Source organism: Palaemon carinicauda, chromosome 37 (genome assembly GCF_036898095.1).
Source record: "Palaemon carinicauda isolate YSFRI2023 chromosome 37, ASM3689809v2, whole genome shotgun sequence".
Lineage (NCBI taxonomy): Eukaryota > Metazoa > Arthropoda > Malacostraca > Decapoda > Palaemonidae > Palaemon > Palaemon carinicauda.
The window spans coordinates 26,730,156-26,754,629 of NC_090761.1; the positions used below are offsets into that span (position 1 = coordinate 26,730,156).

The 24,474-nt window shown below is 44.0% G+C and overlaps 1 protein-coding gene across 2 annotated transcripts in view; it reads right to left on the reverse strand.

Moving 5' to 3' along the window:
* LOC137629526 (alpha-tubulin N-acetyltransferase-like) overlaps positions 1-23,015 on the reverse strand; it is a 103,071-nt gene extending 80,056 nt beyond the window's left edge. Inside the window, exons 1-2 of one of the 2 annotated variants that reach the window (XM_068360912.1) lie at positions 22,754-23,015; positions 3,411-3,560 (exon numbers count right to left, since the gene is read on the reverse strand). In XM_068360912.1, coding sequence (XP_068217013.1) covers positions 3,411-3,560; positions 22,754-22,854 — 251 coding nt within the window. In that variant the 5' untranslated portion in view covers positions 22,855-23,015. The remainder of the gene's footprint in view (positions 1-3,410; positions 3,561-22,753) is intronic. The other variant, XM_068360913.1, reaches the window with a different exon arrangement.
* Between the last annotated feature and the right edge of the window lie 1,459 nt (positions 23,016-24,474).

The following is a 24,474-nucleotide window of genomic DNA, read 5'->3' on the forward strand; positions in this document are numbered from 1 at the left end:
GGTTATGCAGCTAAAGGCTCCCTCCAAATGACAGAGTCCTCAAGGGAATATCAGAAGGAGGGAGAAAAGAACTTTCTCATCTACAGGGACCTTATCCTAGAAAAGCTAAGTTCTCTGAGTGAGGGTTCACTGGTGCAAAAGCAGCAGACTAGAAGGCAACGTTATGAAACTGCTTGACAGTCTAGTGAGTTGGCAACAACCCAAGATGTGTTGAGAAGCATGCGGTAAGGTATGCAGAGCATGATGTATGCAGAGTATGCTGTATGCAGAGCATGCTGTATGTAGAGCATGTTGTATGCAGAGCATGCTGAATGCAGAGCATGCTGTATGCAGAGCATGTTGTATGCAGAGCATGCTGAAGCAGAGCATGCTGTATGCTGAGCATGTAGTAAGCAGAGCCTGCTGTAAGCAGAGCCTGCTGTAAGGAAAGCAGAGCGTGTGCATGGCGTTTAACATTTCTCAGAAATTCCATGACCAGTGCTAGAGTGCTTTATGCATGCTTGCATGGGAACAGCAGAGTCAGAACGAGCTGGAACAACAATAGTTGTGGTTTCCTCTTCAAGACTCCGTTGAGGGAACACCTGAGGCTCAGTCTGCAAAGGCTGAATAAAAGACAAGCAGAAGGAAGGCGCATGGGTGGAGGAGGCTGACTCCTAGCATGAGTGGTTGAACCCAAGGGTTGCGCTTGCTGAGCGGTTGGCGGAAGCGGAGTAGCAAGTTCCAGTTCCTGTGGTGTGAGCGGAGCGCGATGAGGAAGAGGCTGCGCAGAACAAGGTAAATGTCTCGCAAGCTGAGGCTCCTGAGGCGCAAGGCTAAGGTGTTGTGGTGCTTGCCTTGTGGAGGGTTGAGCTCGCTGCAGCGAGAGCTGAGGAGACTGACTCATGACGGGAGAGGTTGTTGTACCTCAACCGAGTGTTGCATCACTGGTGGAGCAGCAAGTGGAGGCGGAGGAAGAGAGGTATAATCCTCCTGATCCCATTGTAAAGGTTGCCTTAAGGAAGGCGGAGGCTGAACACCACAGGGAACAGCAAACTCAGCACGTGGCTCAACATCGTACGCCTGGCAGGTGGTACTGCGATCAGGCGGAGCGAGCGTAGGCGGAGGGAGTGTAGGCGGAGGCGGAGGAGTAACACTCTCAGCCCGACACTCACGCATAGTCCGAAAGCTGTGCTTGCATGGACTGTAGTAGAGTCCACAACATCGTACGCCTGGCAGGTGGTACTGCGATCAGGCGGAGCGAGTGTAGGTGGAGGGAGTGTAGGCGGAGGCGGAGGAGCAACACTCTCAGCCCGACACTCACGCATCAAGTCCGAAAGCTGTGCTTGCATGGACTGTAGTAGAGTCCACAACATCGTACGCCTGGCAGATGGTACTGCGATCAGGCGGAGCGAGTGTAGGTGGAGGGAGTGTAGGCGGAGGCGGAGGAGCAACACTCTCAGCCCGACACTCACGCATCAAGTCCGAAAGCTGTGCTTGCATGGACTGTAGTAGAGTTCACAACATCGTACGCCTGGCAGGTGGTACTGCGATCAGGCGGAGCGATCATAGGCGGTGGGGAGTGTAGGCGGAGGCGGAGGCGCAACACTCTCAGCCCGACACTCACGCATCAAGACCGAAAGTTGTGACTGTATGGACTGCAGTAGAGTCAACTTGGGGTCGGCAGACACTAAGGTCTGCTGAGGTAAAGCCTTAACAGCAGAGATCTGTTGCGGCAGAACCTTACTCCTCTTAGGCGGAGTGTAAACAACTGATGACTGAGGAGAGTCAGAGCTAACCCAATGACTGCATTCGGGTTGTGAACTTTAACTCGTACGTCTGGCATAGGTCTGGACTTAACGTTTAAGAGGTCTTGAGACCTGAGACCAGCGTTACTCTGCCTTTATTTTCTCCCCTAATCTCTTCTGCAGACGAGCAAAATAAGGGCTCAATCGTCTGCGGGTGGGAGTGACGGTCTCGGTAAGACACGCCCACAACCACCGAGGATACTTCTGTGCGCCGATCAAGGCCTGCTGAACCCTTATGCCCTTCGACATTGCTTCTCCCCTGGGCTTGGGAGCTTGCAAGAGGTCCCGGACTGGGAGGACGACTGGCGCGCACAAAAGTACCCTCACGCACTAATCACTTATCACTTTGATTTCTGTTTGCACTTATTTCACTGAACTCGAAACTTTAAGTGGTTTGTACCTGAAATACGCAATTCTATCCTTTCTCAAAGTTAGTAATTGCGAAAACAGAATTACAATGTAACAGAAAAATCTAATGAAAGATAATTCAGTGGCTGGAAAGAGACTAAACACTAGATCACTCTAGAAACGTTTAGTTTCTTCCCCTAAAGAGACTAGGGAGAAGAGCAAAAACGATAACGACGTTACTCGTACGCCTGGCAGGCTTGAATGAAACGTTTATCCTCTTTCTCCCTCCGTCTCTATCTCTCTCTCTCTCTCTCTCTCTTGACTTAGAACCTGAGAGAAGAGCCCAATCATATATATCGTTAAAACATATTATTGTTAAAGGAAAAAACTGAAAAGTTCCTTTATTAGGATCAAAACCATTAAGTTAAGAAAGAATGAACAAAACGCTAGACACGGTAACTCTTACTGCAACGTGAAACCGTGAACATTCTTTCTCTATCGTAACGATAGAGTGCAAGTTGAACGTTCTGAACGTCAACAATTGCAGAGACAAAACAAAACGTTAGTTCAACTTTGAAAAGAGTACGAGACTATCAAAGAAATTCTTTCAAACTCTGTGGCGGAAATAGCATAATATGTTAACAGGTAAAACCGAAATGACGGGCTCAAAGTTTATTAACTTCGGTAAAAGACCGCCTACTATTAGGAAGGTCGAATATAAACAAATATAAAAATTAATTTTAATGAGTTTATAATAAAAGGAAGTTAATCGAAGAGGCCTATAAGAGGCGGAGAGATATAAAATAAATCTATAACTTTGTTAAGCAAAATTAAGAAAAAGAGTCTATACTCTCTTAGACACCAACACTTCCGTCTAAGGGAAGGGTCGGCCATGAAAAGTGAACGAGAGTTCATACTCTCTCGTCACCATAATTAATCAAATTAATTCCAAAAGCTAACTAAGCTAATATAGAAGTTTCCAGTAAAGCGACAGCCGAAATCAAAGAGAAATACTTCACCAAAGTCGTGAAAATACTCCAAGAACATAAGCGTATCCCAGAACGTCTTGCCGGAAGCACGACAGAGGAATAATTGAGGAGGTGACAACAAGAAGTACTTGAGTACCTGGCCACAGGTGGCGCTGGTAAATACACCTCCTTCTAGTTTTGTGATAGCTGGCGTATCCCTCCATAGAATTCTGTCGGGCAACGGAGTTGACAGCTACATGATTATCGGGTAAGTTTAATATTGAAAATTTAAAAACATTTAGTAACTTACATAGAATCATCATCTTCCTTCATCAAATATAAGAGATGATCAGAATTTTGCATCTTTTCTGCTGTTGTAATCACATTATTTAGACCCTGCGCAAACGAAGATGCCTCACCAATGGCGTTGATAATCTGATACAAGAGCTGATATTCAACCCTGTTGAGAAAATCATAAGGAACATTAAGAAAAATATAAAAAATATCACAAAATAGATTTTTACAAAAGGTAACAAAAGAAATGTAGATAAAAACTTCTCAAAATAAATGCATCACATTTACATATATAAATATATATATATATATATATATATATATATATATATATATATATATATATATATATATACATATATATATATATATATATTTTTTTTTTGGGGGGGGGGGGCTCAGGCCATGTCATCCTGATGGAGGTTCCTTTAAAGTAGCTTCCTAGTGTATATTTGACTACAGTAATATTCCCAGAGAATTTTACCTTAAGGTACCCAGAATTCTAACTCCTGGAGCGAATATCCCTAACTTATCCATATAGGGATATCGCACAATATCAGAGGACGTATTCTTGACACGCCACATAGCTATCTTCACCCCGAAGAGTGTTAACGCTTCGAGAGGGAAAGTGGCAAGAAAACGAAGGGGAGCCGTTATTAAGGTACCTTTCCTCATTGTTTTGATTCTGTATATGACGTCATCATCGGCGCCATGTTATTCCTTATCTCGTAGCGCTATTGCTCGGTTATTTTCCCTGTGCTCTCTCGCTATTTTTGGATTTATCCGTCATTATGATGCTTTCACCAGCCTCTTCTACCTCTGGAAAGTTGAGTATTATCTTTACATTGTATAAATGTAAGCTCTTGCCCGTTTTTATTTGAATCAAGGTTAAATTAACGTAAACAAGAGCTGTTGCCTAACCGGAGGCGTCATGGGCACTGTGGTTCGCTATGCACGAGTCATTTAGTTAGCCAGAACGACTTCCCGGTTTATTAGCTTTAATAAATTTAGCTATTTACCCTTCCTGCTAGGAATTCTTTATATTATGCCGATAGTATTCATCAGTTTCGGCGATTTAGGTAACTGATCTTGCTTACGCTTGTCTTCTTAGCCTAGGCGTTTTGCTATTAGTACTTTCATGCATGATATAATAGACTTTCCTAATGATAATTTTATTGAAGCTCTAGGCATTAATTTACACATGTAAGATATTTACAGAATAAATTTTCCTCTTCCAAAGATAGTAAACGAGAGAGTTTCGGTGATTTAGGTAATTGATTCTCACTGTGCCTAGGCTACTAGCCTAGGGGCTTTAGTATACTTTCGTACACATACCCGATAGTACTTTTTCTCCTCTGGAGGTCTAAGAGCAATCCCTTTTCCTTCTGAGTTAACCTAGGCTTAACCCTAGTCAGTTTTGCCTCGAATAGTATTCGGGTAAAACTAGGCTAGGGTGTTTCTGTCCTTGTCCTGTAACCGGAGAGACTGGTTTTTGGATTTGGTCAGAACCTCAGAGTATTTTGTCTGTGGTCGGTAGCTGTCTAGCAAGGTGAATAGAATTACTTTGCTAGGTTAGGCTGCTGACATAGGAGGCTAGACCTCCCTAGGCCACACCTGAAGGTTTCTGTTCAATATGATTCCTTCTCCCTGTGGCTTAGCAGGCTAGTCCTGTGCCGTTAGACCCTAAGTCGAAGAATAGAATTCTTCCACTCCTTAGGGGACAACAGCACTAAAACCCCGTTCCTTTATTGTTTGGGGGGCAGGGAAGATGCCGCAAACCTCTTTACTGTATTAGACTACCCTAGGCTAGGAATAGATTCTTTAGCCACTTGGGATAGCCCTAATACTGGAACGGAGTTTTGTTAGGTGAGGTAGGACAGGCTTTACGGCCAGTTCCTTCCACACCTTATAGGACCCTCATCCCTCCCACTCTGTCCTTTAGTGATGGCCTAGCCATCACAAACCCTTGGCCATCGTCCTACAATCGACCCGAGAGCTGGTAGGTTGTGGGACTGGCTCGGGCTTCTGCCGGCCAGCAGAAGCCTCTTCACTGTTGAGTGTTCTTCAGACCTTCCTTGGTCTGCCATCCATATGTCTGCTGGTAGAGCCCGGCAATGTTATGGATGGATGGAAGCTTGAATGTTACATTCTCCCCTTCCATTTGAACCCTCATTCTGGATAGAAGGTAGTAAGGCAGTGCCCTCTCACAATCCTTAGATCCATGCTTTCTCTTTTGCTATTGTCTAGTACCACTGGGTCCTAATCTGCCGGCTTAGTGGCCGGCAGCCGAGTGGGCTGTAGACCGCTGGTTTGATAACTATTCGCTGGCCGACCGGCAGCTGACTGCACACCAACTATTCTGCCGGCTACTACGATTAGTGGCTGGCAGCCGGGGTGCAATCGACTGCCGGCATATTACTTATTGCCGGCCGGCACCCAGCAACAAGCAATCTGCCGTCCATTAATCCAAAAGGTAGTATACCATTGCATTGTACCTAGGTACTAGCCGACCAGCATATGCCGGCCGGCACTACAGTATATGATTATACAGTAGCCAGTAAAATTGCAGTACAGAATATACTGCAAGTAGTAAACTACAGTATAGATTATACGGTAGCCCAAAATTTCCTACAACATACACTGTGTTGTCATGTACAGCCTATTGTGAGACCGTACATTATAAAGAAAGTGAGTTCTTTCAATAAATTATTTAGAATCCCCGATATTAAAACATCTGGAAACTAGTGTTGAGTTACACTTATATATCCTTATAGGATAGGAAAATTCCAAAGGTTTTCTAGAACAGAATTAAACATAGTTTTAATGTTGTGGGAGGTCACAGCAATTGGCTGGGAAGGAAGCACATGTATGTGTCTTTCCTTTTTCATTTCTAGCTTATCTATCCTAAGCTATATACAAAGATAATAAATTGTATACTTAATTTTGTGAGATTTTTTACTGTATACTCATTGGAATCTTATCTCTTTATAGGACCAGCCCAAGTGTGGGAGTATGTTTTGCAACGTCCGCAGAAAGAACTTCAGCGGACACGAGCTGTGCAGGAAGCACACACGCTGCGCGGTCACCAAGGGAGATCTTAAGTATTGGGACCCCCAGGTATGTAATATATGTACAAACTTGGTTACTGAGGCGTTTGACAACCCTAAGTCGGCGGAGTCAAGGGATGCAGCAAGGGAAAAGCTGCGTAAATGGGTCAGGGGTTTTCAAAAGAACACCACGGGGCCTTACCTTCCAAGTGAAAAGATGCGGGCCTACCTTTACCCCAGGGCATCTACGGATGCAGTTATCCCCAAGCCTCGCTCAAGAGATCCCCTGCGTCCAGATTCCAGTAGAGTCTGATGTCTCGGACGCATTGAAGGACATCCAACTTGACGACAGGATGTCAGAAGTGTTAAGAGGACACAGAGAAGGACCTTCTCGCAGAAGGCCATGAGGAGGAGTCGACTTTGGCTCCCGAGACCGAAGAGGAAGAGGTCGACACGGTGTCGGTCTCGTCGGTTCCTACCTCAGAACCAGTTCCCTCAACATCGTCTGATCTTCCAGCTGATTTGGGAAGGACTCTGTCTTCCATCATGGAAATGATCCAACAGATGCAGAAGAAGAGTGACTAAAAAGAAGCTGCGATGAAGCTGGAGATGCGTAGACTCCCAGCATCACGCAGGCCTCAGAAGAAGCTTAATGTAAAGGACCTTCCTTTATGTTCAGACGTGAACCCGTGGCGGTATGCAGAGCACATGCCGATGACGACCGGGAAGATCTTCATCTCGGAGAAGCTGGGCTCAGTCCCCATTGAAGAGGTGGAATTCTGTCCCAACTTAGAGTCGTACCCGGACTGTTATGTCCGTTTGAAGAAAGAACCAGCCTCAGAGGAGGAAACGGAGCCAAAAGAGGTCATAGTGTTTGACCACGCTAAAGCACAGACTTTACTGGCTAGTTCTATGATAGAGAGGGGCTTCACAAACTCAAAAGTACCAGCATTGAGTAAGAAGCACCCCTCCTTTGTGGCTTCACCAACCAGAGCCTTCCCCTTAAAGGCTGTTGAGGCAGGGAAACCGTGTCCTACACTAGATCAGTGTACAGTACTGTATGCCCTTATCCCTGACATTGCCTCTGGACCAGAGTGACTGGAAGGACGTCCATCTTACCTTCTCAGTCGGGAAGTTGGAAGCAGATATTGCTGGACGTCAGTTCGGTGAGGATCTCCCAAAGTTGTCTGAATTTCTCTTGCGCAGGGAGCAAGAGACAAAAGAAAGACTTGCCGCATCCATGTCCCTCCAGACTACCTTGGAGACGATGGCAAGCGATCCCCAGAAGCCGGACATGTTTATGGTAGTGGCCAAAACCCATTTGGCTACTATGACCAAAGACATTTATAGCTTCATTTTAAGGCCAGAAGGGCTTGTAGGGAGTTCGTGTTCGCCTTGGCTGCGGTGAGACATGAACCCAGGAAGCTGATTTCATCTAGTATCTGGGGAAAGGACCTCTTCCCGAGAGAAGTGGTCAAAGAAGTAGTAGATGAGGCCGCCACGGAGAACAGGAACCTTCTCCAAAAGTGGGGCTTATCGCTCAAGAGGAAGTCTTCCCCAGATGAGGGTCCCCAACCTAAGAGGAAGATGAAGAGGCCTAAGCTACCCTCTCGCCCGGCCAAACAGTATAGACAACAGCAGCAACAGCAACAATTTTCTACGACCGCAGTGCCCCAGATAGTGGCACAACCTCCAACTACCTACCAATTGGTACCCCAGCCAGTGGCGACGCAGTCGCCAGCCTTTACTCCGGCTTTCGAGAGGCAGTCAACTACCTTTCGACCGAAAGCTAGAGGATCAGCTAGAGGCTCCTCTAGACACCCCTCAAGAGGAAGAGGAAACAGAGGAGGACGCAAGTCATCCGGTCCACAGCAAAAGTGAGATGCTCCCGGTAGGAGGGAGACTGTACTCATTTCAGGATCGTTGGACCTTCGATCCCTGGGCCCACAGTCTGATCAAGAACGGACTGGGTTGGAGCTGCAACATCGCTCCACCATCATTCCCTCAATTCTTCCAATACTCCACCCCCGTCCTGGAAGAATATGTGCGGGAACTCTTGGAGAAAAGAGTAATACGGAGAGTAAAGTCCCTCAAGTTCCAAGGAAGGCTGTTTTGTGTTCCCAAGAAGGACTCAGACAAACTCAGAGTCATTCTGGACTTGTCGCCACTCAACAAGTTCATAGTAAACTCCAAGTTCAGGATGTTAACACTTCAACACATAAGGACCCTGTTGCCCAAACGGGCATACACTGTCTCGATAGACATGGTGGATGCCTACTGGCATGTCCCAGTCAATTGTCAACTCTCCTCCTACCTAGGTTTCAAGCTACAAGGAAGACTCTACGCCTTCAGAGCTATGCCCTTCAGACTAAACATAGCCCAAAGGATATTTACGAAGCTTGCAAATGCAGCCGTTCATCAACTACGCCTAAAAGGTGTCCAAGTAGTGGCCTACTTGGACGATTGGCTGGTGTGGGGAGCATCCAAGACGGAATGCATGCAGGCTTCTAAGAAAGTGATCCAGTTCCTGGAACATCTGGGATTCAAGATCAACATCAAAAACTCTCGACTATCTCTAGCTCAAAAGTTTCAATGGTTGGGAATCCACTGGAACTTACAGTCACACCGACTTTCCATTCCGCTGAAGAAAAGGAAAAAGATAGCGTGATCTGTCAAGAGACTTCTGGAATCCGATCGGATATCAAGACGCCAACAGGAGAGAGTGCTGGGCTCTCTACAGTTTGTTTCAGTGACAGACCCAATGCTACGAGCACGGCTAAAGGATGCAACAGGAGTCTCGAGAAGATACGCATCAAACGCTCGAAGAGATCTGAAAAGACCATTACCGACTCAACTGCGATCGCTTCTCAAGCCATGGTCGAAAGCCAAGCACCTGAAGAAATCAATACTTCTTCAACCACCTCCACCCTCATACAGACGCTTCAAAGGAAAGGTTGGGAGGTCACTCTCACCAACGGAAAGTCCAAGGGGCTTGGTCCAATCTATTCAAGACCTTCCATATCAATATTCTGGAAGCCATGGCAGTCTTTCTTTCGCTGAAGAAATTATCTACTCGCCACTCGACCCACATAAGACTGGTCCTAGACAGCGAGGTGATAGTGAGATGCCTGAATCGTCAAGGTTCGAGATCACCTCAAATCAACCAAGTGATGTTGGCCATCTTCCGCTTGGCAGAAACGATGGCACTTATCAGCAGTTCACCTCCAAGGATTCCGCAACGTGACGGCGGGCGCTCTATCCAGGTTCACACAGATAGGCTCAAAATGGTCCCTAGACGCAGGATCGTTCTCCTTCATCTTACATCAAGTCCCGGAACTGCAGATCGACCTCTTCGCGACGAGCGACAACAAGAAGCTACCTCGTTTACGTGGCCCCATACGAGGATCCTCTAGCGGAAGCAGTGGACGCAATGTCCCTCGATTGGAACAGATGGTCCAGGATTTATCTGTTCCTCCACCCAACCTTCTACTGAAAGTCCTCAACAAACTGAGATCATTCCGGGGAACAGCTGCGATAGTGGCTCACAAGTTGCCAAACAGCATCTGGTTCCCTCTAGCGTTAGAACTGCGACTGACGTTGGTCCCGTTGCCGGATCCAGTTCCGACTCAGTGAGTGCAGAAGTCGACTGTCTTCGCTTCATCACAGAAAACCCGAAACCTTCATCTCATGATTTTCTCTCCTTAGCAGTGAAGAAGAGATTCGGGATCTCGAGAGACAGCATAAACTTCTTAGAGGAATATAAATCTAAATCTACCAGAAGACAATATGCGTCGTCGTGGGTCAGGCAGTTTTGGCCTATATTTTCGTCCTAATGGAGAATCTTCGCAAGGGAAGCGAAGATCACGAGAGCTCCGTGAAGCGACACGGACCGCCGCCTCCCGAGGGTCTTACAAGCAACCCAGAGTTCAAGACCTGCCGTCCTGCTCCGAGACCAATCCCTGGATGTATGCAGAGTTCATGCCTATTACCAACGGCAAACTCTACATCTCTGAGAAGATGGGAGCTGTTTCCCTGGATGATATTCAGTTCTGGCCGAACTTTAACGCATACCCGGAGTGCTTCATTCGATTAAAGAAAGAACCAGCGTTAAAGAGACGGAACCGAAGGAAGTCATGGTATTCGACCACGACAAAGCACAGGCTCTCTTGAAGAGTAGCCTGAAGAAGGCAGATTATACCAACTCGCGAGTTTCTGCATTGAGCAAGAAACACCCTACCTTTCTGGCTCCTGCTTCAAGAGCCTTCCCCTTTACGTCGAAGGCATTCCAGACTGTTGCTAAGGCAGGCAAAACATGCCCTACACTAGAGGAGAGTAGGCCTCTGTCTTTAGCCCTGCCCACGGATGAGAAGGAATGGAAGGAGGTCCACCTAACCTTCTCAGTAAGAAAGCTAGGTGCAGATATCGCGGGACAGCAGTTCAGCGAGAACCTCCCTAAGCTGTCGGACTTTCTCTTGCGAAGGGAGCAAGAGACAAAGGAGAGGCTAGCTGCCTCCCTATCCCTCCAGAACTGCAGAGAGATGTGTGCAGGCCACAACAGCACCCCAGACATGCTCACGGTCCTGGCCAAGATGCATATGGCCACTCTCGTAAAGGACCTGTACGCCTTCATGAAGGCTAGGAGAGCCTGTAGGGAGTTCGTATTTGCTGCCGTGACGGTGAAACACGAACCCAGGAAGCTGATTTCTTCCAGCATCTGGGGTAAGGACCTCTTCCCAAAAGAAGCGGTCCAAGAGGTAGTTGAGAAAGCCGCCACGGAGAATAGGAACCTTCTCCAAAAGTGGGGCATCTCCTCAAAGAGGAAGTTTTCCCCGGATGCTGGTCCCCAACCAAAACGAAAGACAAAGAAGTCAAGACTACCTTCTCGGCCGCCTCAGCAACATCCCACGGTCACTGTGATGCCCCAAGTGGTCGCTCAGCCACAGACCACCTTCCAAGTGGTGCCTCAACAGCTGGTTGCCCAGTCACCAGCTTTCAACCCAGGGTTTGAGAGGCAAACCACTACCTTTCGTCCGAAAGGAAGAGGTTCTCGACGAGGCTCCTCAAGACACCCCTCACGAGGTAGGGGAGGACGCGGTCACGGTGGCAAGTCCTCCGGACCTCCTAAGCAATGAGATGCTACAGGTAGGAGGGAGACTCCAACACTTTCGGGATCATTGGACCTTTGATCCCTGGGCCCACAGCCTAATAAAAAATGGACTAAGGATGGAACAGGTCTCCACCTTCATTTCCTCAATTCTTCCAACACTCCAACCCCCTTACTGGAAGAATATACCTTAGAACTCTTGAGCAAAAAGGTTATAAGGAAAGCAAAGTCCATCAAATTCCAGGGAAGGCTGGTTTGTGTTCCCAAGAAGGACTCAGACAAACTCAGAGTCATTCTGGACTTGTCTCCACTCAACAAATTCATCGAGAACAAGTTCAGGATGTTAACCCTTCAACACATAAGGACCCTGTTACCGAAAGGGGCATACACAGTCTCAATAGAGCTGGCAGATGCTTACTGGCACCTCCCAGTCAGCCACCCCCTCTCCTCCTACCTACTGTAGAATTCAAGCTACAGAAGACAAAGTATGTCCTCAGAGACATGCCCTTCGGACTAAACATAGCCCTAAGGATCTTCACGAAACTCACAGACGCAGTCGTACAACAACTACGCCTAGAAGGCGTTCAGGTGGCAGCGTACCTGGACGACTGGCTGGTGTGGGCAGCATCCAAGACTGCTTGTCTGCAAGCATCCAAGAAAGTGGTCCAGTTCCTGGAACATCGGAGATTCAAGATCAACTTCAAGAAGTCTCAACTCTCTCCAGCTCAGGAGTTTCAATGGCTGGGAATCCATTGGAACATGAAGTCACATCGCCTCTCCATTCCCCCAGGGAAGAGTTGAGAGATTGCGGGGTCAGTCAAGAGACTACTGAAATCCGACAGGATCTCAAGACGCCAACAGGAAAGAGTACTGGGCTCTCTCCAGTTTGCAGCAGTAACAGACCCAGTGCTAAGAGCACAGCTGAAAGATGCTTCAGGAGTCTGGAGAAGATACGCATCAAACGCTCGACCTTACTGCGATCACTTCTCAAGCCGTGGTTGAAGGTCAAGAGCCTAACGAGGACCGTGCCCTTGCAACCACCTCCACCATCAGTAACCATCCACACGGATGCCTCGACGGAAGGATGGGGAGGTCACTCCCACCAAAGGAGAGCCCAAGGGACTTGGTCATCCCTGTTCAAGACCTTTCACATCAATATTCTGGAGGCCATGGCAGTCCTCTTGTCATTGGAAAAACTCTCCCCTCACAGATCAGCCCACATCAGGCTGGTCTTGGACAGCGAAGTGATTGTGAGATGTCTGAACCGACAAGGCTCGAGATCGCCCCACATCAACCATGTGATGTTAGCCATCTTTCGGTTATCGAAAAAAAAAAAAGAGATGGCACTTATCGGCAGTTCACCTACAAGGGTTCCGCAATGTGACGGCGGACGCTCTATCCAGGCTAAAGCCGATAGAGTCAGAATGGTCCCTAGATGCAGACTCATTCTCCTTCACCTAGGAAAAAGTCCCAGAACTGCAGACCAACCTCTTCGCGACGAGCGACAACAAGAATCTACCTCGATATGTAGCCCCATACGAGGACCCTCTGGGGAGGCAACAGACGCCATGTCCATCGATTGGAACAGATGGACCCGGATCTACCTGTTCCCTCCAGCCAATCTCCTGCTGAAGGTCCTCAACAAGCTGAGATCCTTCAAGGGAACTGCAGCACTAGTGGCCCCCAAGTGGCCCAAGAGCAATTGGTTCCCTCTGGTGATGGAACTGAAGCTGAGGCTGGTCCCTCTACCGAACCCAGCTCTATCTCAACTGGTTCAGAAGTCGACTGTCTTTGCTTCATCACAGAGAACCCAAAACCTTCATCTCATGATTTTCTCGACTTGACAGTAAAGAAAAAATTTGGGATCTCGAAAGGCAGTATAGACTTCCTAGAAGAATACAAGTCAAAGTCAACCAGAAGACAATACGAATCGTCTTGGAAAAAGTGGGCTACTTTCGTAAAAGCAAAAACGCCGAAAGAAATCTCAATAGACTTCTGCCTGTCCTTCTTCATCCACCTTCAAGAGCAAGGCTTGGCTGCCACCACAATAACTGTGTGTAAGTCAGCCTTGAATAGACCTCTTCTAAACACCTTCCAGGTGGACCTGGCGAACAAAATCTTCAACAAGATTCCGAAGGCATGCGCTAGACTTAAACCTGCAGCCCCTCAGAAGCCCATTTCATGGTCTCTGGACAAAGTCTTACACTATGCTTCAGCCTTGAACAAAGAAGATTGTTCTCTTAAGGATCTAACACAAAAAGTGAATTTCCTGTTCACTATAGCCTCAGGGGCTAGACTTAGTGAAATAGTAGCCCTATCAAGAGACGAGGGCCATATTGTTCACAGAAGCGGGAGAACTGAATCTCTTTCCTGATCCTACCTTTCTCGCCAAAAACGAGCTACCCACCATAAGGTGGGGTCCCTGGAGAATCTGCCCTCTGAAGGATGTCTCTCTATGTCCAGTAGAGTGTCTAAAGGTCTATCTTCGAAGAACTTCAGACTTCAGGGGAGGACAGCTCTTCAAAGGCGAAACCTCAGGCTCAAACTTATCACTAAAACAACTGAGGGGCGAAGCTCACCTACTTCATTCGCAGAGCGGATCCTGATAGTACACCCGCAGGTCATGATCCGAGAAAAGTTGCTTCCTCACTGAATTTCTTTCAGTATATGGACTATGAGCATCTTTAGTCATACACTGGTTGGAAGTCCTCCAGAGTGTTTTACAAATATTATGCGAAGCAAGTGCACGAACTCAAACATTTTGTGGTGGCGGCAAGTAGTGTGGTGAAACCTGTCGTCTAGTGCTGCGATGAACAGTGAATTGATTGGGACTCTTCAATTCGGGTGGAAAGGTGTTGACACCTTCCAGTGCAATAACCTTTAATTGAGTGTCACCCTGGTGACACTAGGACTGTTCTTTTTCTAGGTGCAGAATTATACCAATGACACTAGTGCCATGTGTACACTTATACACAGTGTTGATAGTATCCAACATTGACAGTAAAATTATCTTAATTTTCTATTCTGTTGTGAGTGGCATTTAATCCTTTTCTTCCCTTTCAGGTAGAAAAACATTTGTCTGTATATGTTGAATGTATAATTCCTTTACTTACTATATTACACCAGTTGTTCCATTTAATTATTGACTTAATGAATGATTAAAGCGTAATTGCGTCTTATTTCGCCCCACGTAGCTCAAATAAAACTTAGCCGGAGTCCTTTTACATATTTTCCTAAGTAAAACTCATACTTAAGGTACTGATGTATATGAACAAAATGATCTGGTTGATACTTGTATGTGTCCCTACACGAATACAAACCTTGAACTTCTATCGTCTAGCAAGACACTTCCCTGCAGGGGGCAGGAAGCCCTAACATTGTTCCATGATTAGTGCCCTAACATTCTGGCCTATTCTTTCCATATTCTCCTCTGTCCTCATACACCTGACAGCACTGAGATCAACAAACAATTCTTCTTTTCTTAAGGGGTTAACTACTGAACTGTACATTTCATGTGGACACTTTCCTCTTAGTAAGGGTAGAAGGGACTCTTTAGCTATGGTAAGCAGCTCTTCTAGGAGGACACTCCAAAATCAAACCATTGTTCTCTAGTCTTGGGTAGTGCCATAGCCTCTTTGCCATGGTCTTCCATTGTCTTGGGTTAGAGTTCTCTTGCTTGAGGGTACACTTGGTCACATTATTCTATCTTATTTCTCTTTCCCTTGTTTTATTAAAAGTTTTTATAGTTTACATAGGGAATATTTATTCTAATGCTGTTACTTTTCTTAAAATATCTTAATTTCTCCTTGTCTCCTTTCCTCACTGGATATTCCCTGTTGGAGCCCTGGGCTTATAGCATCCTGCTTTTCCAACTAGTGTTGTAGCTTAGCAAGTAATAATAATAATAATAATAAAATGTAAAAGAGGGCCCACTTTGCATGGTAGATATTTCAGGGAATTTACAAAGATATCCAAGTTTATCTATTCTGGAGTTCCTCGTGAAAAGTCTTTCGTTTGAAGGAGATGCTGGATAGTCTCCATCTGTGAAGTAACAAGGGATACCTCCAAGTTGTGATACAGTACCTCTTCGGGTGGGGTTGACTATATCAGTACCTCGACTACGTGCTTCAGCAGGTCTGGGTACCATTTGACGTGCAACCATTTTGGAGCCACCAAAGTTGCTCTGAGATGTGGGGTTATCAATTACTCTGTTAATCAGACAGAATGATAGAAAACATTGTCCCACAGATGCTGAAAGGCATCTTCTAGGATGGCTGAAGTGACCGGCACTGGTGAGCAGAAGAATGGGATTTCCCTTTTGAGTAGAATGGCAAACATGTCAATCGACAGGGAACTGCACAAAAGCCAAAAGTGTATTATCACTAAAGGATGTGACCATTATGGTCATACAAATTGTGCCTGGCAACTGAGCTTGTCGGTGATTGCATTCCTTTAGCCTGGAATGAATCTTGCTGACAGCTCCACTTGTCGCTGAATGCCTTTGTGTGTGCCTTCTTTGCCAACTCGCACAAGTGCTGTGAAACAGTAAAGCACTTCCTTGGTTACCGACATTAGTCACAATGGTTGTGTTATTGCTGCCGAATAACCTATCAGATACTGTTAGAATGCTTGCAGTGACTAGGATCCGGGCTGCATTCCCAACAGGGTGATGTGCTTTTCTTCTTTGGACCAGCAACTCAAGGTCGTCTACTTCATCATGTGTGCACCCCATCCTTCCTTTGAACAATCCCCTTGATAGGGGTCTCATCTTTCAGCCACCAGGGTAGATCATCCTGCACCTATTCAGTGAGGGGGATTGTTGGCTGTTGACCTGCAGAGCTTCAGACATCAACCCTAAATGGATTGTTGATAGAGGCCGTGATGAACAAGCTTCTCCAAAGACAAAAGATGTCCAAGCATCTGTTGCCATTATGAAACCAGAAGTTTTTGCTGGTTGAGAAAAGGTTGTGCTACCTTTCTGATTTTGATGTTTATGTTCAATGGGAAGATTTTTGCTGCTGTTAAGTGTATCAGCATTCCTGGGGATTTCATCCTCTGCTTGGGCATAAGGCTGTACTTTTCCCAGACTGACCACAATCCCAGATCGTGGCAAGGGAACCAGGTACCCATTGAGATACTACCGCTAGAGAGTAATGGAGTCCTTTGACTGGTCAGACAGTATTACATTGGATCCTTTTCTCTGGTTACGGTTCATTTTCCCTTTGCCTACACACACCGAATAGTCTGGCCTATTCTTTATTTATTCTCCTCTGTCCTCATACACCTGACAATACTGAAATTATCAAACAATTCTTCTTCACCCAAGGGGTTACTGCACCGTAATTGTTCAATGGCCACTTTCCTCTTGGTAAGGGTAGAAGAGACTCTTTAGCTATGGAATCATCATTATTACTAGCCAAGCTACAACCCTCATTGGAAAAGCAAGGTGCTATAACGCCAAGGGCTCCAGGGAAAAATAGCTCAGTGAGGAAAGGAAATAAATAAACGGTGAGAAAAAATTAACAATAAATTATTCTAAAAGCAGTAACAACATCAAAACAGATATGTCATATATAAACTACAAAAAGACTTATGTCAGCCTGTTCAACATAAAAACATTTACTGCAAGTTTGAACTTTTTAAGTTTTGATTCAACTACCCGATTAGGAAGATCATTCCACAACAGGTCTTCTGGGAGCAGGACACCCAAAATCAAACCATTGTTCTCTAATCTTGGATAGTGCCATAGCCTCTGTACCATGGTCTTTCACTGTCTTGGGTTGGAGTTCTCTTGCTTGAGGGTACACGCAGGTACACTATTCTATCTTATTTCTCTTCCTCTTGTTTTGTTAATTTGTTTATAGTTTATATAGGAGATATTTATTTAAATGTTGTTACTGTTCTTAAAATACTTTAATTCTTAATTATTTCCTGTCCTCACTGGGCTATTTTCCCTGTTGGAGCCCCTGGCCTTATAGCATCCTGCTTTTCCAACTAGGGTTGAAGCTTAGCAATTAATATCAATAATAATAATAATAATAAAAGGCAAGAAGTCTGTCTCAGTGCTGAAGGAACTGTCTCCGAGAGGACAGCATTCAGATATGGTAACAGACAAATGGCATTAGCGTGAGCCCAAGACAAGACTAGTGTGAACCCGGGTGAACACCTGGGGAGCAGTAGCCAGTCCGCAGCAAAGAAATTTGAACTGATATACCTTTCCCCCAAGGACAAAGCAAAGGTACTTCCTGTAAGACAGATGGAATTGAATAAGAAAATAGAAATCATTCAGATTTACCTAAGGCATAAAGTAGTCCTTCCTGATAGCAGCTCACACAGTGATCGCTGTCATCCTCTTGGAGGGAGCCCAAAGGACAAACTTATTCAAGGGAGAGAAGTCTCTGACTGACTTTTCCACAGTGAACAGATTAATTTACGTAAAACCCTGGAGAATAATCCCACACTATCTCTAACGCATCCTCAGGCATCCTTTTTGCCTCTGCCTGAGGGGTGAGGGCTATTTCTAAAGCTAGGTGATATGATGTAAACATCGTCAAAGTTTGAGTGAAGGGAGGACGAGAGCCAATGAATGAGAGGTGGTATCCATCTCGAAGGATCTTTACCATCCAAACTTCAGCTCCCAACAGCTGTGCAGGTATCCGCACTCATGGCAGCAGTAGGAGGGAACTGCCGATCCTAGCATCCCTTTCCTCCCCTCCTAACTCGCACTCCTAAACTGACAAGGGCTGGTACGAAAGGATGGAGCAGAGTCCACACCTCTGTGGATGGTAGAAGGTACTGGAGCTGCAGATTTAGTTCACAACATTACTGGAAACTTCTTCATATTAGACTTAAAAAGGCACAATAGTCAAAGTTCTGGTGGTTATATCTAAAGTGCCAGTGTCCTTGAAGACAACTGCTTGATGAATGAGAAGAGTCATGGATGGTCTTCCTCCAATCTTCTACGGACATCATGGGATTGGAAACGAGCTAGGTTCTGTAGGAAAGTAGAGTTCCTCAATGCTAGTGCCTCTCATTGAAAGCATTAACAGAACCAAATCCATGAAGTTCTCCCTCTTTTTGGGGTATGCCAATTCATAGGGAAGTAGCAAAGACAGCTACAGTTCCCAACCAGTGGTCTATCCAGGAAATTGCCTAGAGGCTAACCATGAAAGTGGCTTCCTTGGTGGCAGACTCGTACACTGAGAAGTATGTTCCGTCCATTTCAAGTCACTCCACAAGGGTCCCTGGTGTGAGCGCCATAACAGCAGCATCAATTGGAACAGGAGAGTTGTTGGAATCTTCAAGAACAGAGAACTTCCTTTGCATAGTAAGGGAGGCAGGATCTTGTTCAAACGATTTGAGCATAACAAGTTACTTGGGCCAGAGATCTGAGCAATTATGGTCCAAACCACTTAAGCAAGCTCCGACCAAAGCAGTTCAAGGGCGGTCCTCAATCCTCGAGAAGTACGGAAGCATCAGTCAATGGACGTCATCCCAGACCTGACTGGTGCCTTAGTTGCTTCCCGCAGGTCACTGACCTATCAGATGAGAGACAAGACTTTGGCAAACATTAACTACATCTTGGGACTCTCCGTATCTTCTGGTGATGGGCATTTTGCAAACCTAAGACAGATCCAGGTTGGTATGCCAATGAAGCAGGGAAAAACGTGGGCAGGTCTGGTTCATCTGCAGCCTGGATGGTACCCTTTGCTTTTGCAGGCATCTTGGGCGATAGGTCAGGCGCTTGTGCACTGAAGGACAAATGGTAGAGCGTGGGGAGGACTGACAGATAGGCGTGTCCTTGTGCAGCTTGTCAATGGAAGGCAAGAAGACTCTGCAATACTTTGGTGAATCTTTGGTACAGAAATGGAATTATCTCCTCCTCGACCCATTACTGTACTCAAATAAAAAAGTAGGTCCCTCTCTTTAGCTAGAATGAAATACAGTACTGGGAAGAAGGGAATTTTCTGGCTGGGAGACCTAGGTGCAACAGACTTCCTGACAAAGACCTTGAACAATAGAAAGAGGTAGGGGAACGTCAATTTAAAGCTCGTATGTTTTGATAGACGGTTGAACATCTGGAAATCCAGTCAGGAGTACTTGTGTCTCTGGATCTCCAAACAAATTTGGTCTGAGAATAGGGAGACCTTTGGACTTTGCCTCTGAAATCATGCTATGAGCAATTCATAAGTAAAGCTACTCACAGGTCTGATAACTGATTAGACCTAGTATTCACCGACTCCCCTGGTGTTATAACAAGTAAGGTTGGTTCTCAATTTGGGATGTCTGACTATGGTTTGGTCTTATTAGTAATTAAGACTGAACGTCCTGTCTCTGATGTGCCCTACTCATGTACGGTATACAGTATATAAAATCTCAAGCAGACTGTAATGGCATTTTGAGTGATCTTTTGAATATGGATTGGTCACAATTGTTATTCTCTAGAAAAAGAATCTGGTCAACATGAAGTGATAGGCATATCCAATTCTTGTATGTTAAAATGACTAGTGAAAGACAAACCTCGGTTCATAGATGATTGCAGACGCACTTATCTGGAGTAGCAGGAGATGTATCATCTTTGGAATGGTACCAGATTAAATTTGACTTTGAATAACTATACTCAGTTAAGAGCTGTTGCTCTGAGAGTTTATGCTTCAATTGCAAAGGAATGCAATCTGACCATTAAAGAAACAGTCTCTGGTACAACTCAGGATCATAAATGGTGGGCTACCCTTAAATCTGCACCTTTTGGTGTAGCTTTAACAGTTCATCCTTTACCTAAACCAGATGACAGTCACTCTGTCCAAAGGAAAAGGCAACCTTTTGGGTATGTTTGACAGTAAGCTATCTAATGAGAAACTATCTTCCTCCTCCCCGTTTTTCCCACTCCTCATTCCCATGAAATTAAAAGATTCTTGATGGACTGTGAATCTTAAGGAGGTGTAAACCCAAATGGCCTTTTTCCCTTTGTTTTTTATAAATACCACCAATTTCTTATCTCCTAAGTTGTCCGTTATTTTCTGCAAATTAGTAAGAAGAGGTTCTCCTTTAGGTAAATGTGTTTGTGATTGCTCTAGCCCTGCTGATTACCACCCCAATTCCATAACTCCCATATTATCTAAAGTCATTGAATGACTTTTGCCAACAATCTAAATCGGTATGTTGAAGGTAATAATCTGTTTCCCATTTCAAAATTCTAAAATTTGGCTTTTGCAAATACAATTTTCAATATTGTACAAAGACCCCTTGTACTAGTGGCCTAATTTTAGTGGTGGTTTTGACAGTATTAATCATTAAGCTCTTATTGTTGACACATTGAAATTTCTAACTGCGGTATCATTCTCCTATGTAAAGGAAGAGGGTTTGTATTTGTCTTGGAACAAGTAATTATTAAAGGGGAAAACATATGTGATATGTGAATAAAAAAAAAACTCATGTTCCTTGATCACTAGCTCCACCAGCCAGGAACAATTTTGCTTACCACGCCCACTGCAGCCAATGTGCATGCGTTATTTTAATGATCTAATTAATAACTTATATACTTCAACGGGTCTTTGCTCCGCCATGGGTCACTTCATTCATTAAAAATTTAACACCATCTTATTGCTTCTCTTCTCGGGCATGCGGTACATGTTGTACTACACTTGTTAAACGAGTGGGTGAGTAAACCTGCATTAATCTAAGACAAGTCAATATTGCGTCCCACCTCACCACATCCATCCATCTAATCTGCTGAAACCCTGTACAACTCCTCTCCATCAACTGGTCAGTGCTGATTGGTGATATTGGGACACTAGCCTGATCACTCACAACAGACCAACCTAGTATGGGTGGCTCTGACAAGTACAGGTGTGCTGATCATGGCAATACACAAAACCTTTAAGCATGTTAGGGTATTTACTCAGAAAGAGTGTACAGTGTGTGTGTGTATGTGTGTATGTATGTATGTATGTATATATATGCACAATAGCAAACTAAAGAAGATAATAACCTAGCATGCAAGAAAAAGAAATGGACATGAGCAGGACATAAAATGAGAGACAGACAATAGATGGACATTAATAATAACAGAATGGGTCCATAGAAACTGCAAAAGAAGCAGGGGAAGGAAAAAATATATATATATATATATATATATATATATATATATATATATAATAAATATATATATATATATATATATATATATATATACTGTATATAATAAATATATATATATAATATAAATGTATATATAAATATAAAAATATATAAATAAATATATACAAATATATATATACTATATATATAAATATATATAATAAATATATAATAAATAATATATATATATATAAATATAAATGTAAATATAAAGATATATAAATAAATATACATATAAATATAAACATATATATACACAATTTCAAATAAAAATATATATAGTATATATATATATATATATATATATATATATATAATTTCAAATAAAAACATATACAGTATATATATATCTATCTATATATATATATATATATATATATATATATATATATATATATATATATATATATACTCAAATCGTACAATTATTTTTAATCTATTTGAATCTCAATTTCAAATTAAGAATAGAAGAATTTGATCAATCAAAAAGCATCTCAAACCCGCCCACCCCTCACCCCTGACCAATCCCGGCCTACCGGCAGGCGACAGAGAATCAAACAGGATGACAAACTCAATAAATTTGGCCAAAGAAAAGGTCAGGCATCAAGGCCACACAAGGCCAGCAACTTCCACTTTAGGTTAAACAGTCTTCCTCCTCCTGACCTTCTGCAACATAATGACATGCAACTTCATTATACATACTGCAATACGCTTCGGCTCCTTTTAACTCGCTCCCTCCCTTACCCCCAGCCCCTACGGCTTCCTGCAATGCGTCATTCCTTCCCCCCTTAAGTATAAAAACGCCGTTATAAGTCGCGATGACTTCAGAGAGAAGGGCGTCTCCTTTCGCATCATCAATGTCACGCCCATATTTAGAATTTTCCCCTTTTTACAACCTCCGTCAACTGGCACAAATGTCAGATGGAGGATACCGTCTCCGCTTTGGCCATCTGTTGGTGACAAGTCGAAAGATCTGTGATTTACAGTTTTTAATGGCAGAATTAATATTTTAAAAAGGGCCAAGTGGAAAGTGAAAGGGATATAAGAGATCCTTTCTCCCTCTCTCACCTGTTCCTCGTCGAGGAACTCCAGCTCTTCAGGATGAGATTATTGTCTACACACGAAATCTCATCCCTCAAAATCTCCTCCACAGGGAAACGGAACTCCATGATGACAATTTCCCCCTTGTTTAACCTTCTCCGCACACAACGACAGTAGAGAGTAGACAGCTACAAATCCCTTTCGGTACAGGAAGATACGGCAAGATACAGCAGACGATACACTTTCTCTCGCACTGGCGTCAACAATACGACTGAATCAATCGATGTGACGATGTCTAGTCTCGTTGCGTCGGCTGGTTAAACTTGGCTAAGATAGAAAACGGAATCCTTCTATCGCTGAATTCCTTTAAATTTTCACATTCTATTTTCTATCTTATTCATTCTTATATGTCCAGCTAATTAAGAACACTGTCATCTAATACTAATAGCTCTTAATTGTGAAGTAGTATCGTAGAATATTATGTCGACGGTATATGGACCTATTTCAAATCTATCTTTTGTCTCAAAAGTGCTTGAAAATGTCATTCTTGAACATACTAGTCAGCACTTAGAAGTAATAGAAGCTTTGCCTGATAACCAGTCTGCTTACAGAAAACTATACTCTACGGAGACAGCCATCTGCTGTGTTGTAAATGATATGCTAGAAATGATGGATGAAAATAAATGCGGTATTTTAATATTGCTCGATCCCAGTGCTGCTTCTGATACAGTTGTGCATGAACTGCTACTAAATGATTTACGGTCCATCGGCGTTGAAGATCAAGCTTTCGAATACCTAAAAGACTACTTGGTTGGTAGAAATTACTGTGTGCAAATTGGAAAATCTTATTCATCATATGAACCCTTAAACAGAGGGGTACCCCAGGGGAGTGTACTTGGCCCAATCTTATTCTGCATCTATACTATTGGTCTATCGAAAATACTACAAAGGCAGGGCGTGAAGTTTAAACTATTTGCAGATGACACACAATTTTACTTCTCCATAAATGATATACATGACACCACTGAAACTCTAAACCGAATCATTGATAGTCTTAGAGAATGGATGACATTTAAACAACTAAAATTAAATGAGAAAAAAACTGAATTCATGGTGGTTGGCAAGAGAAACAGCGTGAGAAACTTAGGTGATATTCAAATGAACATAAATAATGACTCGGTGCCGATATCTAGTAAAGTTCGAGATCTAGGTGTATTTCTTGACTGTAACCTATCTCTAAATGCCCAAATAAATAATGTAATAAAAACTGCTGGTTATCATCTAAGAAATATTGCGTTTATATTAAAAAGTACCTGGACGAAAATTCCGTACAGAAACTTGTGATAAACTGTGTTATTACCAGGATTGACTACTGCAACTCTATCTACTACAATTTACCAAAAGTACAACTTAAGAAATTACAAAACATAATAAACAGAGGAGCAAGACTGATAAAAGGTGCCCCACCTAGAGAAAAGATCACCCCTATACTAATCGATTTACACTGGCTGCCGATTAAAGAGAGAATTGAATTTAAAATATGTACAATAATCCATCAAGTTATCAGAACCGGTCGTCCAAAATACTTACATATTGCGCAGCCAACTAATCGTGTCGACACGAGAATAGTTACAGATGGCTTCAAACTATTGGAACCTAGATATATGTCTACTGTAGGCTCCAGAGCCTTTAAATATGCGGCCCCGAGAAGATATAATAAGCTCCCACGAAACATTCGAATGATTGAA